This window comes from Neomonachus schauinslandi, chromosome 6 (genome assembly GCF_002201575.2).
Source record: "Neomonachus schauinslandi chromosome 6, ASM220157v2, whole genome shotgun sequence".
NCBI lineage: Eukaryota > Metazoa > Chordata > Mammalia > Carnivora > Phocidae > Neomonachus > Neomonachus schauinslandi.
In genome coordinates this window covers 129,360,978-129,388,587 of record NC_058408.1, presented here as the reverse complement: position 1 = coordinate 129,388,587, position 27,610 = coordinate 129,360,978, and the positions used below count along the sequence as shown (strand labels likewise).

General features: G+C 49.6%; 1 protein-coding gene across 1 annotated transcript in view; it reads left to right on the top strand.

Annotated features, from left to right (window-relative positions):
- The window catches only part of SH3PXD2A (SH3 and PX domains 2A), a 237,123-nt gene that overhangs the window by 35,166 nt on the left and 174,347 nt on the right, over positions 1–27,610 (top strand). The window contains 1 exon segment of the mRNA XM_044916140.1: positions 17,857–17,937. Within this exon segment, the coding sequence (XP_044772075.1) occupies positions 17,857–17,937 (81 nt within the window).

The following is a 27,610-nucleotide window of genomic DNA, read 5'->3' as shown; positions in this document are numbered from 1 at the left end:
CTGTGGCTTGGCCCACAGCACCAGGATCCCAGCCCTTTAAGGGAAGGGTTAAAGCCAGGTGGATAAAGACCAGGGTAAGGAATGGCCCCTTCTTAGACAGAGCCAGCTCTGCATTCAGAGTATTTATGCGAAAAGGATTGATTCTCTTGGACCTTGTTCTTCTCCCTTCTCCCTCTGCCTAACGTTCCTATGGGCAAACCTGGACGATCTCGCTCTTGGGGCAGTTGCAAAGAATTTAATTCCGAGGATATCCTGGAACAACTTGATGGATACTGCCAACAATGTCCCTGAACATACAACTCAACACACTTTTGTGAGTTTATCCCCAGGATAAATTTCTAGCAGGGGAATTGGTGGGTCAAAGAGTTTGCATTTCTCATTTTAATGTATGTTGGCAAAGGGCCCTCCTGAAAGAATTCACATCCCTCCTACAGCGTAGGAGACATATCTGTTTCCTCATACCTTCACCAGCCCCGGGACTTACCAAATGTGAATGTTTTGCCTGTCAGTGAAAGAAAAATAATGTCTTGTAGCTCTGATTTCTTTTTTTCATTGACACATGAGGTTGAGTCTCTTTTCATGGATGGGTTGGCCATATGGATTTCTTTTTTGGTAAATGCCTATTTACATTCTTGGCCCATTTAAAATTTTTCTGTCAGGTGGCTCAACTCATTACTCTGGATTTAGAGGGTTGTACCCGAAGGTGGTGGAATGGTCTCTAAGGGGGCTTGGAGACATTTAGATCTGGGGTTGTGAGTTGGAAGTGAGCCTCTTTGCCCCCACCCTGAGGGGCTGCCCTGGGCTTCCTGGGGTTCTCACTGTTAACAGGTGTGACAGTTCGGCTCTCACCTCCACCCCAATGCTGGGCAGTGCATCAGGGCAGAGAGCATGTGATCAGATGGCTGGGCAGGGGGTTTGTTGCTGGACCCGCTACTTCTGTATTTAGGGGAGTGGGGTGCATGGCAGGACGCCAGGCAAGAACCCGTGTGTTCTTGTGGATGTATGAGAGCTCCAGAATTTCTGTGGGGAGCTTGGGCCGCTGGGGGTTACATCCACGTGGGCAGCACCCCATTAGAGAGGATATTCGAAATAACAAATTCACCCAAGTTGCTTTTGTGTGTAGTAGATATAATAAACAGAAAAGTTCGGTTGTCTACTTCCCGGAATAGATAAGTGTAAAAATAAAAAAGAAGGATGAAATCAACAGTAGAATCGTAGATTTACTACTGGTACTTGGAGCTGCCGATGGCCGTGGTGGGGGCAGGGCTGTCTCCTCTGGCCCCGCCCCCAGGGGAAGCCAGGAACAGGAGGGTATTTGCTGCAGGCCAGGCATGTGCTAAGCACTTTGCATGCATTTCCCCATTTAATCCTCACTCAGACTGTCCAAAGCAGTTTCCTCCATTTATAGGCGAGGAAATGGAGGCTCAGAGAAATTAGACGATTTGTGCAAAATCTTAGACCAAATAAGAGGCAAAGCTAGCATTTCATACCAGCAGCTGTTGGACACCACACACTGGGCTTCCGTGTCTCTCCTCCCCAGCCCTGACTCCTTGGTTGAAGCCAGAGGGCGAGTCCACACATAGGGTGGAAGCTGGGGGCTGCCATGTCTGGCTGAGCACCCCAACCCCCAGCCCCCCTCTGCAGCCCAGCTGGCATCTCAGAAGACAGGGCTCAGAGGGACGGGCCCCGATTTGGGGCTCTGGTGTGCGGCCTGGGAGGGCTGGACTCTATAACTCACGCCTTTCCCTGCATGGGCCTGGGTGTGAGTGAAGATGCGGGGAGGGGGCCTGCTCCCTGGAGGTGGGCTCTGGGCAAGTAAAACAGGCTGAGGTCAGAGGGAGGAGGCCGCCCTCCCCCCAGGGAATGCCTGGATGATGTGACTTTGGGGGGCACTGGGGGAGGAGGCCGGCTGTGTGTTTCTCGTCTCACCTCCAAGCCCGGGCCAGATGGGGAGTCAGCGCGGGAAGCCGCGCCAGATGCAGCCTCTGGCAGGCTTCCCTGGGCGCTGTGTGGGGCTCCTTTCCAGGCGGCTTGGCAAGTCCCTCCTCCTCCTTCCTGAGGGGACCCGGGAGCAAATGACATTCTGGACTTGGCTGTGGCAGAGAAGAGGGTCTCCTCTGGCCTCGCAGCAGGAAAGGGCAGGGAGAAGTGGGTTGGGGATCCAGAAGACGTGACCTGGTACCACCCTTCCCTCATTTCAGATGGCTCTGGATTCTGAGCCAAGTTTGGGCTGGGAGGGGAGGTTTATAAGGTTTGCTCTCTGAGCTGGACCCGGGGAGTGAATTGAGCATAAAACAAAGCCTCGGACTTCTAGTGCTTGGTCCCTCTCCTTTGCCAGAAATTGCTTACACCTCATCTGTACCGAATGTCCCTAGGTGTCAGCCACTCTTTGCACTGCCCAACAGTGAGCAGCAAAGCACCCCATGCCCTGCCAGGACCTGGGGTCCCCCCACTCCCAGCCCTGAGATCTGTTCTAGTCATTCCACTGCATCCTGACTATGCTCTGTCCCGGGTCTCCTGGGGATGTCTGGAGATTTCCCAGTCTCCAAGTGTCCCCTCCCCTCTTACCAGACCCCATGCATTTCCGTACCCTCATTCTCTCATGACCAGCCTGACCTAGCCTTTGTGTCTTTCCTCCCCAAGGGCCCCCTCCGCTCCTTCCAGACTCCTTCATCCTCATCTCTTCCTCTTTCGGACCTTAGATCTCCCCCACTCCCCTTCTTTCCTCCTTCTCCAATCCCAAACCACTCCAGGTTGCCCACCTGAGAAACACTCCGACTCTGACCTCTGCATCTCTGCCTTCCTCCCTTCCTGCTCTCCCCTGCCTGCATCATTCCCTCAAGCCCCAGAGCCAGGGACTCTCAACTCACCTCCTGGCGCTCACTGCCTGGTGCTCACTGCCACCCCAGTTATTTCTGGCTCTCCACCCAACTCAGGCACCCCCTGCCCCTGCCAGCCTTTGTCTGAGCCTGTTCTGCTTCTGCCACCCTCCTGCCTCTGCCACCCTCACCTTGTCACCCAGGTTACCTTCCTTATCTTTATCTTTCACCATTCACCTCACCTCCAGCACCACCTCCTCCAGGAAGCCGGCTCAGCTTGGTGCCCCTCCTCCGGGTTCCCCCATGATTGTGCACATCTCTCAAGCTGGCTTCCATAGCAAATTATCCACCAGTGCTGCTCTTTCTCGCCAGTCTAGGAGCTCCCCTGGGGCCAGGACTGTCCTTTATTTGACTTTGGGTCACCAGTGCCCAGTGCAGAGCCCAGCACATGGTAAGCTCTCAATACTTCTTTACTTGATGGAACTGAATTTTATCAGACGATAGTGACAAGTCTTTACTGAGGATCTACCATGTGCCCAGCATCCTTAGATATTGTAGGGGAAGTGAGGGAAGTCAGGATAAAATACTTGCTTGCAAGGCGTTTATGATTCAGTTGAGGACAGTTCTGGGAATGGGTTGGAGGAATGGGTACACGTGAAATTGGCAATCTGGGTCTTTGGTGCTGAAGTGGGTGCTGGAGCTGTATATGCCCCTAAGGGTTTGGAGAGAGGGGGAAAAGACCCTGGGCTGAGATGGGGCAAGAGATGGGTGGGACCAGATGAAAGGAGGCTGGGCCAAACTCCAGGGTCAGGATCGTGAACAGACAGAGAAATATGTTGCTAAAGAACGTGAGCAGAGGGGCGCCTGGGTGGCTCAGTTGGTTAAGGGACTGCCTTTGGCTCAGGTCATGATCCTGGAGTCCCGGGATCGAGTCCCGCATCGGGCTCCCTGCTCGGCGGGAAGTCTGCTTCTCCCTCTGACCCTCCTCCCTCTCATGCTCTCTGTCTCTCATTGTCTCTCTCGCAAATAAATAAAATCTTAAAAAAAAAATTAAAAAAAAAAAAAAAAGAAGGTGAGCAGATTTCACGAGTTCTGCAATTACTCTCCTGTGGACGCTTCCAACGTCAGTTCAGGGTTAGCAGCTTTTAAATGCAGTTTCTCTATCCTGGAAGCCAAACAGGAGCTGATGGTATTCCCAGTTTTGCCGCTTGATTAGGAAAGTTTTACTGTACGCCAGGCTCTGCTGGGGCCAGCGAACTCTCTAGGCAAGGAGAGCAGGATGTTTCTGGCATCAGTTTTTTCCAGTCATCTGTGAAAGAGAACCTGGTTTCTTCTTACCTGGCCTGGGAAGCCAGGTGCATTTTAAGCCAGGCACACCTACTATGCCAGTGTTGGGGATCTGCAAATGAGGATCAGAGGCCCAGGACTGGTATTCTGTGAGACTGATGGACATGACGCGATCCTTACCTACACAGGCTTGCTGTGTACCAGATGAAGGGGCAGAGGGAGTCCCAGGGCTGAGGCAGTCCAGGGAGGCTTCTAGGAGGCAGTGGGTCCTGATTGGGCCTTGAAGGAATTAGACACGTGGAGAGAATGGAGAAATGGAGCCCGTCTGGCAAGAACCCCTTAACTGAGAGTGACATCTTTTCTTTTCTAGTATTTTTTAAAACGGCTTTATTGAGATAAAATTCACATACCGTACAATTAACCAATTTAAAGCATACAGTTCAGTGGTTTTTAGTATATTCACAGATAACGTACAATCATCACCACTGTCAACTTTAGAACATTTTCATCATCCCTTTTTGGGGTAACCCCAGTAGTAGTCACTTCCTATTTCCCCTAATGCCACCACCTACAGCCTTAGGCAACCACTAATCTATTGCCGTCTCTCAAGATTTGCCTCTTCTGTGCATCTTGTGAAAATGGGATCATATAAAATGTGGCCGTTTGTGTCTGCTTCTTTCACTTAGAATAATGTTTTCAAGGTTCATCCATGTTCATCCATGTACTTCATTCCTTTTTATAACTGACTAATGTTCCATTATATGGCTGTAACATGTGTCATTTTTTTTAAAAGATTTATTTATTTATTTTAGAGAGAGAGTGAGCAGGAGGAGGGGTAGCGAGAGAATCTCAAGTAGACTCCCCGCTGAGCATGGAGGCCAATGTGGGGCTCGCTCTCACAACCCCAAGATCATGACCTGAGCTGAAATCAAGAGTTGGACGCTCAGCCAACTGAGCTACCCAGGCGCCCTGTAACACACCATTTTATTTATCTATTCATCAGTTGGTAGACATTAGGTTGTTTTCACTTTTTGGTTATTATATATAATATTTTATAGTGCAGTGCCACTGTGAACATTTGCATACAAGTTTTTGTGTGGATGTGAGTTTTCATTTCCCCTGGGCAGATACCTTGGACTTGAATCGCTGGGTCATATGGTGACTCTGTGTGTGGTGTGTTAGAATTTCTCTACATCCTTGCCAACACTTATTAGTCTCTGTTTGATTATAGCCATCCTAAGTAGACGTGAATTGGTATTTCACTGTGGTTTTGATTTGCATTTTCCTGATGGCTAATGATGTTGAGCATCTTTTCTTGTGCTTATTGGCCCTTTGTGTACCTTCTTTGGAGAAAAGTCTGTTCAGATCCTTTGCCCATTTTTAAGTTGGGTTATTTATCTTTTTTCTTTCTTTTTAAAGATTTTATTTATTTATTTGACGGAGAGAGACACAGCGAGAGAGGGAACACAAGCAGGGGGAGTGGGAGAGGGAGAAGCAGGCTCTCTGCTGAGCAGGGAGACTGACGTGGGGCTCGATCCCAGGACCCTGGGATCATGACCTGAGCCAAAGGCAGGCACTTAACGACTGCGCCTCCCAGGCGCCCCTAAGTCGGGTTATTTATCTTATTATGAGTTGTAAGAGTTCTTTATGTGTTCTAGATAACAAGTCCCTTATCAGAGGTATAATTTACAAATATTTTCTCCTGTTCTCTAGATTGTCTTTTCACTTTCTTGCCTGTGTCCTTTGAAGCACAAAAGTTTTCAATCTTGATGAAGTCCAGTTTATTTGATTGCTGTTTTTAGTGTCATATACTAGAAACCATTGACTAGTCCAAGGTCATGAGGATTTGCACCTATATTTTCTTCTAAGACCTTTATAGTTTTATTGCTCACATGGAAGTATTTGATTCATTTTGAGTTAACTTTTGTAGATGATGTGAGGGTGGGTTCCCTTCCAATTTTGGACTGAGTCAAACTGAGATCCCACCCACCTCCCCAGTGGGTGAGCGGTGCTTTGCTCTCCGCATTTAGGTCTCAACTCAAATATCCACTCCTGAGAGAGGCCTTCCCTGACCATGTGTCTAAAGTAGCCACCTCCCCTGCCACCGGTTTCTATCGCTGCACTCGGTTTTATTGGACAGTCAGAAATGATCATATGGGCGCCTGATGCTCCCCATGCAAACTCCATGAGGACAGGCCGTCTGGCTCACTGCCCATCTGTCCAGCACCTAGTTCAGATCCTGGCCCTCAGCTGGTGCTCAGGCTAGATTTGTTGAGAGTGGAAAACTGTTTGTTAAAGGAGCTGCATTCCCAGTGGATTTTGCTAAAACTTTGTGTTTCTGGCCTCAGAGAGTTGGAGGGCTGAGTGGGAAGGGATTTTCCAGCAACGTCACGGACAGGAGGTCACTCATCTCCTGCCCTGACCATCCCATTACTTCACAAGACAACCCCTGCCGTCCTTCGGCCACTCCGGCTGGAAGGATCCTCCTGACATTAGGCAAAGACCTGCTTTCCTATAATTTGCGCTCATTAGCCACCACCTTCCTTTGGGTACAACTGGAGTTGAACCTCCCATATTCATAGTCCTTTAAATATATGAAACCAGCTGTCGTGTGTCTCTTAAATGCCCTTTCTGGGTTCAGCACCTCTAATTCTTTCAGCTGTTCCTCCTGGAGCCAAAAAGGGCTGGACTCTGACCCCTCAGTCACTGATGTAGGTTCCGGGAGGTGAGGATGGTCACAGGCTGCCAAAGAAAGCGAAACACAGCCATAGCTCAGAACAAACGAGCCCCTTGTTTTCTTTTCCCCATTCGAGCTGGTGAATTCCAAAACTGGAGGCAGAACTTTCCAAAAATCACCGAATACAGGCTCTCTCACTAGTCCTCTTGAAGGCAGAGGTGACTGCTAATAGTACAAATTATACTATCACATTGCTTTCTGTTTACTGAGTATTTTTTCCAGCTAGTTCAGCACTGTTTTTAGTATTGTTTCACCTTAGTGGTTCTCGATCTGTAACAACCAGTAGACTCACCTGGGGAGCTCTGCAACCTACCAATGTCCACCCCATCTTTCAAGATTCTGATTTAAATGGTGTGTGTGTGGGGGGGTGTGGGGTGAGGCCCGGGGAGGCAGTGTTTTTAAAGCACTCCAGGGGATTGTATGTGTACTCAGGGTTGCAGACCTTGGTTTCAAGGGCTCAAGATTGAACTTGAAATACCCTAAAACTCCCCAAGAATGAGCAAATGTTGGATTTTAGCAGAATATTTAGGAGCTGACATTAGCTAGCTAAGAGGACACAATTATTTTATAAGATGGAAATTTTGCTTTAAATTATGAAAGCCATACATGTTCAAAAGAAATAAAATAGAAATGTATAAAGTGTAAAGTGAAATTAATCTGTTTCTCCTTCTCCTAACCCAAATAACCACTTATCAGTTTGTTGCATTTTTTTTCCCAGACTTTTCAAATGTGCATGCACGTTCACATACACACACACCCCATACATACACCTCTCCCCAAATACATCTAATCGTATTGTGTACGTACTGTTTCATAATCTGGTTTTTTTTTTTTCCTTTTCTCAGTGTAGTGTGAATATTTTACCAAAATGACACAGAAAGAGCCACCTTCTCTTTAACAGGTGTATGAATCATAATTTATTTGACTGTTTTTTACATCCCTAGACATTCAGTATTCCTTACTTTTTCCTTATTTTTACAAACAGGGCTGCCATAAACATCTTTATATACATAAACACAACACGTACACACATATGCACACCTACACATATCCACACTTGTGTGGATAAATTCTTAGAGGTGAAATTGCTAAGCCAAAGGCAATGTAAGTTTGGGATAGAGATTGCCAAAATGCTTTCCAAAACAATTGTCCCGTCTGTCCCTTGCAACAAAATTCCTAATGACAGCTATTTGCCCTGTGTCAAAAGTTGAGCTTTGCTGAACACAGCAGAGAGGAAGGTGTGAGTGTGTCAGATGGTGGGGAGGAAACACTGGGGTCATTTCCCCTGCGTGCTGTGTGTGGAGGAGACTGCTGGCCTCTGGCCTTGCCTGGCTGCTCTGTTTCCCAGGAAGAGGAAGCCAAGCTGTGTGTGTTAACCTTTGCCTTGCTCTCTAGGGTGTGACGAGGGAGTGGGGCACGTTCACAGGATGTGTGTGTCCAGGTCAGCGGGCCCAGGTCAGTCATTGATTTGAGAGTGTGTGGAGTGAGAATCCTCATTGCTAACCCTTTCCTACACCCACTGGGCTGTGTCCAAGCCCCATGGAAGCTCAGGAGCACGACCCTCTTTATGGTTCAGGAGAGGATACGTTTGTTTAAGGTTTCCAGGACTCTAGCTCCTGAATGTCAATGTGCATCTAGAGTTTTTCTCGATTTTCATAATAGGGTGAGCCTCCTTTGCCTAGTTTAGGCACACTGCCACACTCCCCAGGGTCCTGGGCATTAGCCAAGATGTCCACTGCCCATTGCTACCTCTCCATTGGAGCACCTGCTGGTGCAAGGTGGTCAGACCTGTCTGCTCTGATAAGCTAGCTTGGGACCAGAGGGTGGTGGCCCAGTTGGAGGGACAAAGGTACAAAGGTTCAACCATGCGCCCTCAGGGACCCTGGAAAGCATGGAGTGAGGACCACGTCCAGAGCTCTAGAAATGAAAGTGGGTTCCTTTCAAGACCCAGGGCTAATTGGTGCCTCCAGAACTTTCTAGGGAAGAGGCTCAAATTCTAAGTGCCGAAGACCATGCCAGGCAGTTGGAAGGTGGTAGGGGGTGGGGGTGGGGGGATGGGAAAGGGAGGTCACATTTATTGAGCAGCTACAGTGTCCCAGGCGCTGGTGGTGGTTCTTGTGTTCTCATTAATCCTCACAGCGAGGCAGTTATTAGCACCCCTATTTTATGGATGGGGAGTGGGGCTGAGAGTGAGTAACACCCTTTCATGGAGCTGATGTGATGAACTCAGATCATGTAAAATAGTGCTGGTCCCCATGCAGACCTTCTTACCCGCCTGCCACATGGGGGACCTCAGGACTCACTGATAGATCACCCACACGTGAAGCCACCCCTCGACAGAACAGCAGATTGAAGCATGAGGGCAGAGCCTTGGGGCAGGGACTCTGCCTTGTTCCTGGCAGTCTGGTGTAGTTATTAAAGAGGCTGAGGTGATCTGGCTATGTAGTTAACGCCGCGTTTGAGGCCGAGCTCTGCGACATGCCATCGGTATGACCTAGGTAGACCAGTTACCTCTCTAGATGTCTTCGTTTATGGACCAGAGATGACAACAAGGATTAAATGAGATGATCTGAATAAAGTGCTTAGCAATGCCTGGAATGCAGTAAGTGCTCCGTGCAGTGGGCATGGCTATTATTGTTCTTCCTGATGAAACCTATAGTTTGTGTATTTAAGAAAAAGATTTCTAAGAACAGACTCTTCTTGCTGTTTCTCTCCTAGTTCTGGTGATTATATACACAGAGCTTTGACAGCTGAACATTTTTTTAAGGTCCACGGAGGGTTTGTAAATCCTGGGAGCTCCTATGTTAGACACTCACTTCCCCTTCCAGGAAACATGAAATAAAGGAGAAAAAAGCCTCCGACCCAGAGGAGCGTGCCACAGCTTGCCCATCCTTTCAGTGGGGGGCTCCTGAGGTCAGCCATTGTTTTCCTAGCTCCAGGCAGCAGTTACTGTTTGCTCTTCTGCTCTCCCAGGCCAGCGCTGGTTCCATTACTGGTGTGCCTGCACGCGTGTGCATGTGTGCACACGCGTGGCTTCGTCCTTGTCCATCTGTGTCCCTGTTTTCCACTTCCCACTCCCCTCCTGCTCCAGTTCCTGGTGTCATGCTCCATGTCTCATGGCAAAGGGAAAGAAGATGGTTCACGCCCTCTCTCTTCCTGGACATCTAAATAGCTAATGTTCGTTGGGTGTTTGCCATGTGCCAGGTCCTGTGCCGAGCGCCCCATGTCCGTCGTCACATTTAATGGGATGCTCCCATTATAAACCACACATTGCAGTTAGGGAAACCCTGACTCAGAGAAGCTAAGACACTTGCCCAAGCCCACACAGCAGAGAAATGTTAGAGCTAAAATTTAAACCCGTCAAATGCTTTCAAAGCTGTCTTCCCCCTCCACAGTGCCCACACTGCCTTTGGTCCTTTCTGAGCCTCACTTCTTGGCACCCCATGACTCCATCTTGCACTGTTTCCCTACTTTGATTTGTCTGGCTGAGCTGTAAGAGCTTGGAGGTCGGGGGACTTTGCCTCGTTGTTAGCTTGGCACAAAACCAGGTACTAGGTAAGCACTCACTCAACGTTTGTCAGTTGTTTTGTTCCTTCACTTACTTAAGGGATATTAAGTGAGCACCTCTTAGTGGTAAGGTGTCCTGCTGAGCGTTAGGATGCCATAATCTGCCTTCAGGGCGCTTCCATGCTAATGGGGAGGTACAGGTTAGTTCACGGAATCCTCACAACAATCCAAAAGTGAGGTAACTACTGTTATCCCCACCAGTAAGCGAAGATACAAAATATTATTGGAGGCTTTTTCCAGACCCTCTTGCCTACCCACTGCCTTTCAAGTTAAATCAACAGTCAAGGCCCGTGACCCATGCAAACAGTAGCAGGTACCCGCAGTGGATGTGATGGGTACCCACTAAACCCTCTGGTAAGGTACAGGAGCCCACTGACTGTCCCCTCTCCAAACCCCTTTAAAAAGCCCTTTATCCCAGAAGAGGGCCATCTGGTGCAGGCCTGCAGTGGCGGCCGCTGTGTTTTGGTGACTGGTGGACAGGTAGTTCTGGGAGGAACATTCTGCCAGCATGCGCCCCTTCCCTCCCAGAGCCTTCCTGGGGTCGCATCAGCTGCATTTACTGTGACTGGTGCATAGACATGAGGTCCAGAGTGAGCCTGGAAGAGGGTGGTCTGAGCACGGGAAAGGTTCCAACACCTGGTCATCAACCCTGTGGTCAGTCTGTCTGTGGGCATGCTGGGGTGGGGGGCACCCTCCACGTCCAAGCTTCTAGGTGGTGCTTCTTCCCCAAATCTGTAGCATCACCATCCTCCCCACCCCATGAGAAAGCTCCCACCCTAGAGGAGGGGTTGGAATTTTAATAGGGTCGTACCCTGAGAGTGAGCAGAAACTTTAGCCAAGTAGCCACAGGCTATTAAACTTGATCTTGCCGACCGGGTTTTAGGTTGGCGCAAAGACCCTTGTACTGAGCCAGATGTATTTGTAGTCTACCCTTGGCCATTGGGGATTTGCTTCTGGGGGTGGGGGGGGATGGTCCCCAAGTGTTGCTGTTTGTGATCTCGTTGGTGCTTCAAACCCCATGGATTTTCACTCAGTAGACCCACCAGTCAGTCATCATTTCAGTGTGCCCTGAGGACTAGCGGGGCTGGGGGAGACGTTTGCTGCCCTTGCTGCTGGGAAGGACATACTCAGTCGTGTTAAATCGGCAGGGACACAGCATGTGTCCAGTGCTGGGTTGTTCTGAGCCAACAATTAGCAAATTAAGGCAGATACAATAACTGGCTAATTGTGGAAATCAGACTAGGAGCACCACAAGAGATGGACACAAGCTTGCTAGGCTAGTGGACCCAGGTCAGATGTTGGATTCTGGGGCTTTCTCGCTGGGTACAGTCAAGATGAGTCTTTGACACCATGGCCTTCACTGCTTACTGTGGGACTCGGTGGGCCCAGCAGGGAGGAAAGGGGGCACTGGCCCAGCCTTTGGTGTAGCCACTTGGCATGGGGGGGCAGCAGCCTTGGGTCCTCTGCCTTGCCAGGAAGTTTGGACCTCAAGGATCAGTCTGACCTGATTTGGAACTTATGATCCATTCCTCCCCTCCCTGGGGTAGGACATAGTACGTGGGACCCTTTGAATGTAAGGTTAGAACTGATTGGTACCTTAGATGGGCTGGTGTCATCTTCACGGAAAACTTGGCATGATGAACTGCTCCCACCGGAAGCCAGAGCAACGGTCATGTCCCCAGATGTAAACTCCCCTTTACTGGCTGTGTTCATTCAGACTTCTTCGGTCCCAAATGCTAAGCATCCCTCCATCTAGAAGATTTGGGGGAGTTGAAGAGCTGGGTCCTGAGGAGGTATTGTGACCTCAAGGGCCCTAAAAAGCAGTGACGGCTCCGCCCCCACCAGGGGCACTAGAACAGGGTGCTGTGTCCTGACCCGAAGCACTGTGCATGCATTAGAATAAGGCACCCCTTTCTCTGTGTGCCTGCAGCTTCCAGCCAAAGTGCACAGTTTGAGGTGCAGGGTATAGGTGAGATTTCAGCCCCTACTTGCCCCTTGGCTGTCTTTGGGCAGTGAACAACTTGTACTACTGTATGTAACGGCCCTAGTCCTAGCCACCTGATGGACTATGGTGTGAGCCGGTGAAGGAAGATTGTCATGGAGTTCCCATTTGGCCTGGGGCCAGGGGTAGCTGGCAGGGGTCCAGAGAAAATAAGACCTTCCTTAGTAAACGGAACCACAGTGCCATGAGGATATACGGTTTCTTCCACAGTTCCTAACTCCTTGCCTCTAACGTTACTTTTTGTCAGCACAGGGAGCAATAGGTATTTACTGGCCCTTTCTAATTAAACATGGGGCAGGTCCTAGGCCTCCTAAGAATGGTTGGGCCATATCTTTGGGTCATTCTTTGGTTGTGGCCCAGGTCCGATCGTGAAGGTCCCTCCACAGGAACTGGGCTGGGCTTCATTCTCAGTGCTCTGGAGTTAAGCCATGGGTCTGATTTGCATTGTGGCTGTTTTCTGGTTGAAAGGAGCAAGACTTGGAAGTATTGGAAGCTTCAGACATTTCTGGGCCTGATGAGCTGAGCGGATGGAAGGTGGTCCTGAGTGGGTGGGCTGGTCGGACCAAAGCATCGTGCTGGGTGTCTGCTGAGAGTCTCCACAGTTGTGTCTGTGGTGGAGACCCCTCTGTAGAGGATAAGCAGGGCAGGTGGACATGAGACTCTGGAGTTGCCTCCCCATGAGAAACTGGACACAGTTTCTGGTCAACGGCGAGGTCTCCTAGATGCCTGCCATCTGCCCAAAATGGCCAGAAACGGGGGAAATAGAATCCCTGGGTTTTTAAAATCCAGAGTAAGGGAAACTCCACCCGGGAAACACAACCCCAAGTAAAGTGTGTGGAAGCAGGATGTTTAAATTGCAAACCTTTCTTGAGAACCAGCTGCGGGGTAATGTTATCTTGGCTGCTCCTGCAGCCAGAGGAGAATTTATCTGGGCCCCTGACGCAGGCCCCGGAAACAGAGCTGGCTTTCTCAGATGACCTCTGCCCCATCCCCCTTCCCCTCCACCTGCTCTTTCTCGGGGGGGGGGGGGGGTTATCGCTAGCATTTCCAATGCTGGCAGGGCCAGCTCCGAGAAGCTTGAGAATCTAATGTGGGTGGGGTGTTGTGTGGGTTGGGCTGGAATTTTGCATATCCATTGCTCATCTGGAACGCTAATCTAGGATATTCAAGGTTTGGAGGAAAGCAGACAAGCACTTGAAAGAGGCTGCCCAGATGAAAGAAAGGGGTCTGGAGACCGTCCTCGGACCTCTGGGCTTCTGTTTCCAGGGAGGTCTCTGATCATTTCCTCAACTCAGGATTTAGACGGTTTGTCCAGGAGGGAGGCTGGGGGGCCTCTGGTAAATCCTAAAGGTTTGGGAGAACCTGGCGTGAGGATTCATTTCCACACTGCCGCACCAGAGTCACTTCATGCTCACTTCATGTGCAAGCCTTTGCCCAAAAAGGAAAGAAATGAGTCTTGAGGGGAAGCATGCCATGTTGCAGCCTGGTGGCTGTGGCCCGCAAGGGTCACTGGGCAACTTCTGCCACCCTACGCTCTGGCTTTTCTCCAGAGGTTGTCTTCAGTGTGGGTTCAGGTCAAGGGTTAGACAGAGATGGTTCTCTGTGAAGGGAAAGGACTTTTGCAAGGGGCGGGGTGGGGAGGTGCTCTGGTGTGTGCTGGTTAGCCCTAGCCTGGAATTGGGAGGTCTGGGCTCCTGTCTCAGCTCTGGCTCTAATGGGGTGAGCACACCTGCCATGGCAACCAGCATAGGGGGCAGGCCCGCCAGCCCCCAATCTTGTGCCTATTGAATGGAGGAGGAGCCTGAGGGTCTGAGAGGCTGGACTGAAGTCTCACAGCCAATAGGGACGATCCTGAGGGTGAAACCCAGGTGTGACTGACTCCACAGTGTGTGCCTCTTCCTTGGCAAATCACCATCCTGGGTCTGAGTTTCCTCTGCAGATGGAGAGACCTCCCAGCCGCCGGAGGCTGGGAGCCTATAATTAATTCTCCCTGGGAGGTGAAGGGAAGCCCCTAATTACTGAAGAGGATGGAGCATGGGGTCATGTTAAGCCCCAGTTAAGCCCTTCCTCCAGGCCCCGCTTGGTTGGCCAGGGAGAAAGGCTGCTGTCTAATGGCCTGCATGCTGTCTCCTGGGAGGGCACTGCCGCTTGGAGCCTCCTTATAGTGTGTCTGCCCAGGCAGAGGTCAGGAAGGCAGCACCTGGCCATGTACAGCATCTGCTACCTGCCCGGGACCTGCGGGAAGGGGAGGTGCAGGTGGGAGGGGAGATGTAGCCGGCAGGATTTGGGGGCCCAGGACCCAGGAGTCAGCAGGGGGGATGGGATGGGTTATAACCCCGGTGAAAACCCCAGAGCATCCGGGCACGGTCAGTGAAGCCAGTTGTGTGTGAGGGTTTCCTCTGCATTTCTCTGGTTTTGTAGCATTCCTGACCACTGACTTCTGTCTGGGCCTTGAGTTCTGCCTCTTCTTGCTCTCAGAATTGACATGACGTCCCCATGTTCCTCTAGGTCCATCCCCTATGCAAGGGGCACACAGACTTTTCAGGCCACCCAGAGATTTATTAAGAAAGGTGTCTTTCAGCCCTGATTAAGTAGTTCAATTTAAATATCCATACTCTTAAATTTACAGATAGGAAGGTAGTCCAGTGTGGTTCAGAACATGGTGATTGGACTCGGCTGGACCTGGGTTCAAGTCCTTTGCTCTGTATTTTACTAGCTGTGTGACCTCAGGCACGTTATTTAGCTTCTCTGAACCTCGGCTTCCTCCTGTACAGAATGGTGATAGCAGTGTCATAGATTGAATGAGCTAATGCGTACGAGTGCTTTACGCTGTGCTGGCCTGAAGTGGCCGTTACCTGAATGGTTCCTCCTGTTAATTGTATGAGGTATTTGTTTATATATGATCTAAAGCAAAGCACACCCCTATCTATTATAATCATAGTCAATGGTTTATTTTGGGTTTGTGAAGATAGGGATGGCCTTTCCCTTTATGTTCTTTCTTATCAGGGTCACATAAAACATGTCATCATTACCCCATGTCAGGGTGGCAACCTTTGCTGTCTGCTTTGCTTTATGGCCCTCTCCTCAGTTTTCGGTCACAGAGAACACCGCCCTGAGCCAGGCGACCTCTCTGAGGGGGCTCGGGGGGTGGGGGGTGGAGAAGGGACGGAGGATTCAGAGCTCGTTTGCGTAGAGGTTAATTGAGTAGCCAAACATGAAGCCCCATATTCCTGGGTGCAGAGCCCTTGCTGTGGACTGAACGTTTGTGTTCCCCCAAATTCGTATGTTGGAGCCCTAATCCTTGAGGCGGGGCCTTTGGGAGGTGATTAGGTTTAGATGAGGCCATGAGTGGTGGGATGAGTGCCCTTAGAAGACGAGGAAGAGACTAGAGCCCCCTCTCTCCACCACATAAGGATACAGCAACAGGGCGACCATCTGCAAGTCAGGAAGTGGGTCTCACTGGAAACCTTGATCTTGGACTTCCAGCCTCCAGAACTGTGAGAAATAAATGTCTGCTGTTAAAGCCGAGTCAATGGTATTTTGTCATAGCAGCTCGAACAGACTAAGACAGCCCTGCTCCAGGCGTCCGGTGAGTTCAGCTATCCTGAGGCCAGGGGATCTCAATGTTCCTCCTCTTTGCTCACATTCCTTCCTTCTCACAGTGGCTGAGACCCCTGGCTTCGCTGGCCATTTTCTTCTCACAGGTGGAGTCCCCCAAGACCTACTGAATCTGAATCACTAGGCAAGTGCCTGGAATCTGAGCGTTTATGAAGCCGGCCAGGAGATTCTGATGGGCACCCTGGCAAAGGGAACCACAGCTGTGGGCACAGCCACTCGGTCTCTTGGGAGGGAGGAAGCAAGGCAGGGGTCTCACTGTGTCTCAGTGCTGTCCCTTAACCCCAGAGAGATCACAGCAGGCACCAGAGGGGAAGTTCAGCAGAATAGCCCTGAGGGGGTTGAGGGGACCCCTCCCTCTCACTGAGCCCTCCCCCAGGAGGGTGTGCCTTTGGTGTGTGTTCAGGTGAAAGGGACAGCAATGGTGGTGACAGTGGGCCAGATTGTGTGACAAGGGACTTTCTCCTTCTCCAGCCAGCAGGCCTGCCTACCTCCCGGGCCAGGGAGCCTTCCAGATTGGCTTGAGGCAGTAGCCTTGGAGAGCCTGAGCCCCGGGAAGTGGGGTGACATTGGGAATGGGGTCCTGGAAATGCCTTCATTTCAGACAAGTTTACAAATCATACATGTGCTCACTTCTGTCCTGCAAATCTGCCTCTCATCCAGAGGGTCCGTTTGATTGTTCATTGCAGCAAAACGCTTTCTGAATTCCCACTCCACTCTGTGCCCGGCCCTGAGCTAAGACGTAGCGATACTGGGATGAATTGCACATCTCTGAAATGCTTATGGTCACCTGAAGTGCTTTTCGGAGTGGGTTCTGAGGATCAACTACAGCAGAAGTGGTTTGTTAAAAAGGATAGATGCCCAATTTTAACAGGTGGTGGGAGAGGGCAGGGGGTGTATGGGAACTCTCTGTACTTTCTGCTCAATTTTGCTGTGAACCTAAAACTGCTGTATAAAAATAAAGCCTTTAAGGGGTGCCTGGGTGGCCCAGTCAGTTAAGCATCTGCCTTCAGCTCAGGTCATGATCTCGGGGTCCTGGGATTGGGCCCTGTGTTGGGCTCCCTGCTCAGTGAGGAGTCTGCTTGTACCTCTGCCCCTCTCCCCTGCTCATGCTCTCTCTCTCTCTCAAATAAATAAAATCTTTTTAAAAAAATAAAGCCTTTAAAAAACAAAATAAAATAAAATGTTAGGGGCCTGGGTGGCTCAGTCATTAAGCGTCTGCCTTTGGCTCAGGGCATGATCACAGGGTCCTGGGATCGAGCCCCACATCAGGCTCCCTGCTCGGCGGAAAGCCTGCTTCTCCCTCTCCCCCTCCCCCTGCTTGTGTTCCCTCTCTCTGTGTGTCTCTCTCTGTCAAATAAATAAATAAAATCTTTTTTAAAAAAATAAATAAATAAAATGTAGATGCTTGAGCCCTGAAACCCCAGATCTACTTATGCAGAATTTCGGAGAGTGGGACCCCAGCATCTGCAACTTGGGAAGACCTCCAGTAGAATCTCATTCACTGTAAAGTTTGAGAGCCAGTGGAAATTTTTGACAACCCCAATGTATGTTCGTTGTATAAAATACATATAAATGAAAACCGCTTGTAATCCTAATCTAAGATAATCATCCTTAGCAATTTATTGAATATCCTTCTAGATGTGTGTGTGTATTTAAATAAATGTGTGTAGCATCTGGGTGGTACCTGACACACTGTGCTGGGTCCTGGGGACAGAGGTAGGAATGGTCCTGGCCACGGGCACCCCCAGTCATGGTAAATGGTGTCTGGTACAGCTTGAAGCTCGACCTTCGTCACCCACTTATTTGCTCTTACTTTTTCTCCACAGGTGTACATCATCAATGTGACCTGGTCCGACTCCACATCCCAGACCATCTACCGGAGGTACAGCAAGTTCTTTGACCTGCAGGTAAGTTGGTCTGAGTTCAGATGGTACCCAGTTTCACCTGCAGTGGCCTGAGTCTCCGGTGGGCTGGCCGCTCTCGTGTCCTCATTCATCTGGAGAACCCTTGTCAGAGCACTTGGGGTCTGCGTCTCGGTCAGAGCAGAGGGACAAATGAGGAAACCTCGCCTGGCTAGCTGGGTCTTGAATATCGCATGCAGACACCGGGCTTTGTTGGCTTCCTCTGATGGTCTTAACAGTCCGAGCTTTGTCACCGTCCTTTGCCTGGGGGGTAGGAAACCAGGGTGGAGAGGCAGGAGGATGGCCGTGGGTGCTGTGTGCATGAGCAGACATGTATCTGTAAACATCCAGGGTGAGACACAAGCCACTACGTCACTGCAGACAAAGAAAAGCAAACACACCGGGGAGACAGAAACAGAAAATAAGCAGTTTCTTGAACTACAGACACAAACGGGGCATACCACTGTGTCTGTCTCGCTGAATAAGGCTCTCACCGCCCTGTTTGTATGCACGCATGGTGTGTGTGACTCTCTCATATACACAGGCATGTTCACACAGCTCCTCCTGCAGACACCTCCCTTGACTCCAGCTAACTCGGTTAGACCTTTCTGGGTTACAAGGGATGGTTTTACACTCCTACTGGCTCAGACAAATAGGAGACTTGGTTGGAAGGAGATACCAGGGAAGATATGCAGTTGACCAGAGGGTGAAAAGGAGAGTGAAACAGTGGGCTCCAGGAACATCAGAAACCACAACTGCTCTCTCTCTGCGTCTGCTTTCTGCTTCTCTCTGGGCACTGTCCTCAAATTCCCGAGGAGCGTGGCTGTCAACAGCTCCCAAATTTCATATCTGTTGGCTCCCAACACGAGAGATCGATTGACTCTCCTAGTTTCAAGTTGAAAAATCCCAGGGAAGACTCAGATTGGCCTGATTTGGGTCAGGTGCCCTTTCTGGACCAATCAGTGTGGCCCCGGGTAGAGGGTCACAGACATGACCAGCAGGGGGCCTAGGCCTCTTTATCCGAGTCAGGCACCAGAGAAGGCAGAATCACCATGAGTTGGACAGAAACCCTTCCTATATCAGGAAGTGGAAACAGAAGTTCTAGATTCTTCCTTAGGGCTATAAGCCTGGTGTTGGCCAATAAAAATACAAAGAAGAGACATGCGCTCCTGGCCCTCACAACGAAGGTCCAGTCCTTCATTTGCAGGCTTTTGGTGGTGAGTCATCTTGGAGAGGCCAGGCCTGCATGTTGCCCCTAAGTACCTGACTTTATCCCATTGTCCTTATCACTCTATTTATGAGATGAGCCAAAGATGAGCCAGCTTCCTGTATTCCAGTAAATCCTGTCTTAATCCAACAATGTGGGGTGGAAAGCCACTCCTTACCTTCCTGCCTCTTCCTCTCCTCACCTCCTCCATTCCTGTCCAATCTCCTTGGGTCCTTCTGGTATAAGCTGGTGGGATTTGCTGATACCCCATCAATGGGTGTAGTGTGCTGGACAGGAAATGATAAGTTAGTTGGGGAAAGGAAACCCTGAAAGGACTCATTGATGAGCCAGAGAGGGTCTGTGAGCCAGCGGAAACTCTCAAATCAGAGCTTTTCTTCCCCCCCTTCTGTTCTGGTCCCTCCCCCCCCCCCTTAGTTACAGAACCTCACGAGAAAGGAATGCTGCTCCCCCCACTTCTTCCTTGCCTGGAGGGCTTATTTCCTGTGTGTTGGGACACACAGCATGGAGCATCTTGTGCGATGTGCTGGCTCTCACCATGAGCATGGCCAGGCCTGTCTACATGGGTCTTCGCCACCCTGTAGATGCAGTTTGGAAAGGGGTTGGGATGGTTCTTTGGAATTTAACCTTTGAGCCAAGCATAGCATCTTTGTGAACCCATTTTACAGAACTCATGACATGATGACTTTCAGTGTTGTTCACGTTGGAAAGCCTTTCTTACTCATCGGGGTCGCTGATTTTTTTTTTTTTTTAAAGATTTTGTTTATTTATTTGAGAGAGAGAGAATGAGAGAGAGCACATGAGAGGGGGGAGGGCCAGAGGGAGAAGCAGACTCCCTGCCGAGCAGGGAGCCCGATGCGGGACTCGATCCCGGGACTCCAGGATCATGACCTGAGCCGAAGGCAGTCGCTTAACCAACTGAGCCACCCAGGCGCCCCGGGGTCGCTGATTTTAATATGGCGGCTCCTATAGAGGAAGGACGAATGGCATTGCTAACTCTGTCTCTGGTCCTGGTGCCCTCACAACTGGCCTTTCTGAGCGGCTGTGTGAGAGAGTGGCTTAGAGCTTAGGCACTGGGGACGCACTGTGGCTCTGTCACACTGTGTAACTCTGGAAACAGGTCTTAACTTCTCTAGGTTCTGTTTTCCCATCTGTGGAATGAAGATTTGAATAGTACCCACACAGGAGGGTTGTCGTGAGGTTTACATGAGCAAATCTACGCGAGATCCTTGGTAATGGACAATCTCATGCACACACCAGGGCATCCGGCCCTGAGGGGGCGGCAGGTTGGGGGAGGCAGGAGCGGAAGGACTGGTGCTTGGAGGAGAGATAGTGTCTCTTTGATGTGACCTGTGGCATGAATGAGTCCTCTGGTGAAGCATGGGGGAGCTAGCTCATTAATGGCACTGGAGAAGAGAACCCACAGATAAGCTGGTAACTGCGCATTCTACACTTATCTGGAGCCTTAGGACTTTACAGAGCTGGTCACTCATCTCCCTATTCCCCTCTCTCCCCCGTGCCACCCACACTTCTTACTAACTGGCTCCCTGCTCCCTTTGAGGCCCTGGAGCAGGGTCACCAGATAAAATAGGAGATGTCCAATTAATTTTGAATTTCACATAAATAATGATTATTATTATTTTCTACTATAAGTGTATCCCAAATATTGCATGGGATATACTTATACTAAAAATGTGATCCCTTGTTTATCTGAAATGCACGTTTTATGGTGTGTCCTATATTTTCACTTGCTAAATCTGACAGTCTTACCCTGTCTGTGAGTGGTGAGGGTGGACGTATAAAGATGAATAAGCCAGGCTGGCTCAGGGTAAGAGTGGACTGGTCTCCAACATATGTGTGCTTCTGCAGGACAGAAGTCGCACAGCCTGAGGAATGCTACGTTGAGAAGGACAAGGTCCCTTCCTTTTAGAAGTCTAGTGGGGGAAGTAGATTTTTAAGCAATGAAGTCCACTGGAGATGAAATAGACACTAGATTGAGGGACAGGCAACATGCTGTGGAAGGAGAGGAAGGAAAGAGCATTCCTCGTGGGAGGGGGGGAACAAAAAGGTTGCCTGTATGGTTCTGATTGGGACAGCAGCCTGGAGTGATACAGCCCCACACCCCCACGTCAGTTTGGGGGTCTTTGGTTGTTTTTTTTTGAGAATTATAGTTATCAGGGTAAAGGATGTCCCTAATTTGTTTGTGAATTTGTTTCTTCATTTATGCTTGCATGCCTGCCTCCTTCTATCCATTGGTCATTGTCTGTCCATCCATCCATCCATCCACCCACCTACCCACCTTCAATCTATCCAATCTAAGTGCCTGTCCTCTATGTACCAGGCACTATGTCAGTCTCTGGGGATTTATTGATGAGCAAAACCAGATCTGGTTACTGCTTAATTTATGGGACTTACCCCTTAGTGAAATAAGATGGGTTTTAGTTTTAAAAAATTGCATATATATGGGACTCCTGGGTGGCTCAGTTGGTTAGGCATCTGCCTTTGGCTCAGGTCATGATCCCAGGGTCCTGGGATTGAGTCCTATATCAGGTCCTTGCTCAGAGGGGAGCCTGTTTCTCCCTCTCCCTTTGCCCCTTACCCCTGCTTGTGCTCTCTCTCTCTGACAAATAAATAAAATCTTAAAAAAATTATGTATATATAATTTTATACTATTTCAAATGCTACAAAGAAAACTACCATAGAGATGCTGCAGAGAAACCTTATGCTCTGGGATCAAAGCAGGCTTCCCTGAAGAAGTAAGTGGTATCTGGAAGATCAAGGAGTTATTTTCTCTCCTTTTTGAGATCAGGGATTCTTTTGTGCTTCTAAGGAAAGCAAAAGACTCTCTGTAGACAAAGGCATGAATGTATATATATAATTTTAATAACCTTTTTGGTCATTCATACTCCCCTGAAATCCTCCCAAGGGCACCAGGATAAGACCCTCTACTCTGCCCCAAACCTTCTTCTCTCCCCGTATCTTCAGCCTTCAGCCCCAGTGGTTCTGCGTCCTCCACACACAAGGGGCTGTGCACTGAACACGGCCCCTCGTCCTGCCCACTGGGAAGCACGGCTATGGAGCCCTCACGCCTGGGCTGTTCACTGTGTTAGCCGCTAGCCACATAGGGCTATTTACATTTACATTTAAATTAATTAGAAAATTTTAAAGATTCAATTCAATCAGGTTAAATTAATTTTTAAGAATGAAATTAATTGGCTTTCTTGGCCATACTTGCTGTGTTGTACGTGCTCAGTAGCCACAGTGTCTAGTGGCTACGTACTGAGCAAATGTAGAACGTTTGTATCATGACTGTGCTGTTTTAAACCATCTGGGGCACATAGCAGGCTTGATCTGGCGTTATGCCCGCCCCGGAGGGCACTGCCACCCTCCCAGACCCTCCCCCCGTTGCCCTCTAAAATCTTTAGGGCCCGGGCAGGAGGAAGGAGACCATGTTCCACCATGATCTGCCCAATCAATAGAGCGATTCAACAACGGCTATTGCAAACACTTCTGGAAACCAGGTCAGTTGCTAGAGAGGGCTTCGAAGGGCATTTCAGATGTTAAGTTGGGAACAGGGAGAAGAGAGGTTCTTGGTCTCCAAGTGGATATTGATTTCTTCTAAAAATAACCCACCACTCAACCTATCTGACCAGGAAAGGGACGTGTCCCGGAGGGAGCTGTCGGGGACAAGGCCTGATGGTGAGGCCCGCTTGGCCGTAAGGGGCTTGGATTACTTGGAGGTGCAGTTAAGGGGAGAAGGAGGACGGTAAAGGGCCTCAGAGGCTCTTCAGTTGCCTTCGCTGGCACTGGACCACCTTTTCAGCCTCTGTCCATGTCCTTGCACAACTCCTTCACTGTTAAGTAGCCCCACCACGGGGGCAGGACCGGAAGGCTCTCTGAAGGCCCGGCTCCACCGAAGGTTGTTTCACAATCTGACCTACAAGACGGCGGGCGGCCGTAATTGCTCTGCAAACAGAGGCTCGGGGCGGCTGTGGCCCTTTGGTCTGAACTCCGGCCAGTGAGTGCAGAGGGTCAATATTTGGCGAGAGCCAGGAGAGGCCCTTGGGCATCCCCCATGCTGCTTGCAAGATGGAGTTAAGGAGGTTGTTCAGGATTGCTCCTGTGCTGTGAAGGATTTAACTTGTTTTGAAGAGCTTTAATCTCTCTTCCTTATTCATCTCCCTAGACTTTCCATCCACCTCCCCCACCCAGGGTCACGCGCACTTTCTAGCTCTCCAGTAGCCAGCCTGACATGAATGAACAAGACTATAATCCCCGAATCACGCATTACTGGCCTTGGGACGTGTGTGTGTGTGTGGAGGGGGGTGTGTGTCCTGAAGTCATTTGTAATGCGTTATGGGATCACTGCCTTTTTAGGAGGAGAAGAATTCTATTCTGGGCCCCTCGCTTTGCAGGTCAGCATCTGTGTTCATCTTTCTACTTATTAGATTTATAATTTGGTTTGGTTTTTGTTTCGTTCAGCTCCGTTTAGTGCAGTTCATAGCTTTGCTTTCATTTGGTTTGATGTTCAGAGCATACCTCAACTGAGGTCGAACTAGGGGGGAGTCCGCATGTGCGCCAGGGACCAATGTGAGAACAGAAAAGGGGAGGGGAGAAGTATCTCTCCTGCAGGCTCTTTTAATCATCCAGGCAAGCTCTGTGTTGTTTGAAGTCGTTGACCCTAGAGTAAAGGAAAGGGGGGGAGGGGGCAAAGCCTGGGGAGGGAACTTGCCAAGTTCTAAGAACAGTTTCGTTCCAAGGACTGTAGAGAGTTCCAGCACCTGGCATGGCAGTGCAGGCTCAGTAGCGTGGTGAGCTGTGAATCATGGTGATGGCTTACACACCCTGGACAGAGGAGAGCACTGGCCTTGACTGAGGTCAGTCCCTAGTCCCAGGAGGGCACGGAGAACTGCACGTTGTTTGCCGTGGCGACAGTGGGAAGCACCGTGACCATCCACAGAGAGTCGCTAAGTAAACGGTGGTATTCTCATTGCACTTTGTACAACAGTCAAAAACAAATGAGACTGATCTCGATTCCATGGATGGATCTCCCAAGAAATGTTAATGAATGACCACTGCAGATTTCAAACAATATAGTATTTATGCCAAAACAACAGCAAGACATATTTGTTGCAAGTACATATACAGCATAAGTATATAAATATTTTTTAAAGATTTATTTATTTATTTATTTGAGAGAGAATGAGAGACAGAGAGCATGAGAGGGAGGAGGGTCAGAGGGAGAAGCAGATTCCCCGCCGAGCAGGGAGCCCGATGCGGGACTCGATCCTGGGACTCCAGGATCATGACCTGAGCCGAAGGCAGTCGCTTAACCAACTGAGCCACCCAGGCGCCCTATAAATATTTTTTAAAGAGGGGCGCCCGGGTGGCTCAGTCATTAAGCATCTGCCTTCGGCTCGGGTCATGGTCCCAGGGTCCTGGGATCGAGCCCTGCATCCGTATCGGGCTCCCTGCTCAGCGGGACGTCTGCTTCTCCCTCTCCCACTCCCCCTGCTTGTGTTCCCTCTCTCGCTGTCTCTCTCTCTCTGTCAAATAAATAACTAAAATCTTTAAAAATAAATAAAATAAATAAATACTTTTTAAAGATTCGGAAGGATGCTCTTCCAATTGGTAATAAAGTTAACTCTGGAAGGGGGGGGGGACATCAGTGAGAAGAGGATGTTGGTCAAAGGGGAAACTCAGCCTTATTTGTGATGTTTTACTTTTTTATTTTTTTTTTATTTTTTTAAATTTTTTTTAAAGATTTTATTTATTTATTTGACAGAGAAAGACACAGCGAGAGAGGGAACACAAACAGGGAGTGGGAGAGGGAGAAGCAGACTCCCTGCCAAGCAGGGAGCCCGATGCGGGACTCGATCCAGGGACTCCAGGATCATGACCTGAGCCGAAGGCAGTCGCTTAACCAACTGAGCCACCCAGGCGCCCTGTGATGTTTTACTTTTTTAAAAAAAGAATGTATTCATGTATTATTTACAATGTTAATATTTAATAATTAAAAAGATACCTATGGAAGGAGGTAGGAAAAGTGGGAGGTCTACATTTAATATGTCTCTCCTGGTCATTATAGTATAGTGGGACAGAAAACACACCGATTTAAAAAAAAAAGAAAAATCAACAAAAGAAAGAAAATGACAATAATTGTTAAAATCACATTACCTCATACTTCCTGAGCCATCACTCTAAATCATTCCTATGGAATGGTAACTGGTGAGAACCCATTACAACCAACCCCAGGGACCTGTCCAAATTATCCTGTCAAACTGGAATCTTGTATTCGAATATCACTCAAAACACATGAACGCCTGTTCGTCAGGGTAAGAAGAACTTGGATGGTGGGACTGGTGTTGTGATGAAACACACTAAGAGCTGCATGGTCGTGGATGCAGGGGCTACGGGCAGGGACTCCACGGCCAGGGTGATTGGGGTCCAAGAGCAGCTCCGGCCCTTACTAACTGCATATCACCTTTGGTGAGTTCTTTAACCTCTCTATACCTTGGTTTTCTCATCTGTATAATGGGGGTAACGAAAATACCTGCCTCATGGGGTAATACTAAGAATGAAATTAGTCACATAAAGGAAGCCCACAGAGTCGTGAGTGGCATGGAGACTCCGGACAGGGAAGCTGAAAGCTGAGCAGGTGGGCCCACAGGAACATAACTGCAAGAGGAAATAGCTGGAGATGCCCTCCCCGTCTGCAGGCGGAGGTTTCTGGCTGTGCCCCACTGTCCCATGGCTCAGCCTGCCTCCACGTAGGAGGGTCAGGTGGCAGTGTTAAGGGCTTCCTAGATAAAGCTCTCCACCTCCAAAGAGCGATTGCCAACCTTACCAAAGCACTGTCCTCCCAGCAACACTGTTAGGAAAACAAGTTATTGGTCGCTGTTTTTCCTTGCTCTTGGAAGGAGGCATCTTTAGGATTCCTGATGGAGCACAGGGGGATTCCAGGGGAGCCCTGTGGGGATTCCAGTGGTTCTTGGGAATTCCATGACTGGCTTCCCACACCCCCTCCCCCCAGTTGGCTCCTGCTTTAACTACAGTCTTTCATCTTGCCCCTGTGGCCTGAGGGTGAACTCCAGCTTCCTCTCTCTCCTGATTTCTCCTCTGCCAGGCTCTGCTGTTGGTGGGGCTTGGGGTGGGGGGCTGCTGAGGGTATCTGTTCTCCAGGGAAGGTTGGGAGGGGAGGGCCTGGTGACATGTTACCTCAAGGCCAGCTCAGGATGGAATCCTGGGGTTCCTTGGTTCCCAGCTAGTGACCCCTTCTTGTGCAGTTTCCCCAACCCTGTGGTTTTAGGAATAACCCTGTACACAGGGGCCTTGCAGGTCCAGAATAGATGGAGAAAAGTGGACGGGGAGAGGTGGTGGACTTAGGGCAGAGTGCGGAGGGGGACAGCCTCACACATCTGTGTATAAAGGGAAATAAAAGGAGGGAGCTTGGGCTCTGGTGGAGCCTGCCTTCGGGAGAACTTTCCAGCCGGATAAAGCCTAAAGATACAAAGAGGGGAGAGGAGCTTCTCTGACTCTCTGCAGCACAGACTTACGGGATACTCACCATGCTGCAGCTGCACTTGAGAAACTAATCTTTTCCTGTACAGATGAGTACTCCCATCTGTGAGCACCTTTCTTGGTACCTGCATGCATCTGCATAGACGTGGTCTATAGATGACCGAGGCACATGCCTCCCAGGGAGCTCATGGACACAGGCCATCTCAGATGAGACCTTCACTTGTGACGGCACCATGCAGCCGGGAACTGTCTCTGCCCTTTGCTGATCGTTCATCCTCTTCCTCTGCTGGCGTGGGATCTTCACACAGTGGGGAAGCTCCTTTGTAGACATGGGGAAAACTGTAAGAAAAGCTGGAATGTCCTCTGGGTACTAAATCTTGGCATTGTTTCCTTGTCCATAACTTTCTGGATCAAGTCTTATGAGTATGGATGGATGGGGAGAGTTCAGGCGGCTACCTGCCCCCCTAGTAACTGTCCTGCAGAGCTGATGAAAATGTCTCTTTCAAGGAGAGAAGTCAGCTGTGTGCAAATATCACAATACGAGAGGTACATGCTTGCCAACCAGTGTTCACCATGTCTGCTGGGGAGTCAGGGGTGGGATTGTGAGTTTTATAGCCAGAAGGCCCTGAGGGATCACCTACCAGGATGATACATATCTGGTGCTCATGCTGCTGCTTACCAGCCTCATGCCCACAGCAGACATCATTAATTGATCATGGCATGTTCCTATCCTTAGTCTAGGGCAGACATCACTCATCGATCATGAGCCCAGACGTGGTCCCAGAATCCTTCTAAAAAAACAAAACCAAATACCTTCAGGGAGAGACTACCTGTCAATTGGCAAAGGCACCTTGAGTGAAAATTCTTGGCTACCCTCTGATAATAGTCCTTTTCCTTTATTTGACGGATGAGGAAGTGAGGCCCCAGCAGGGA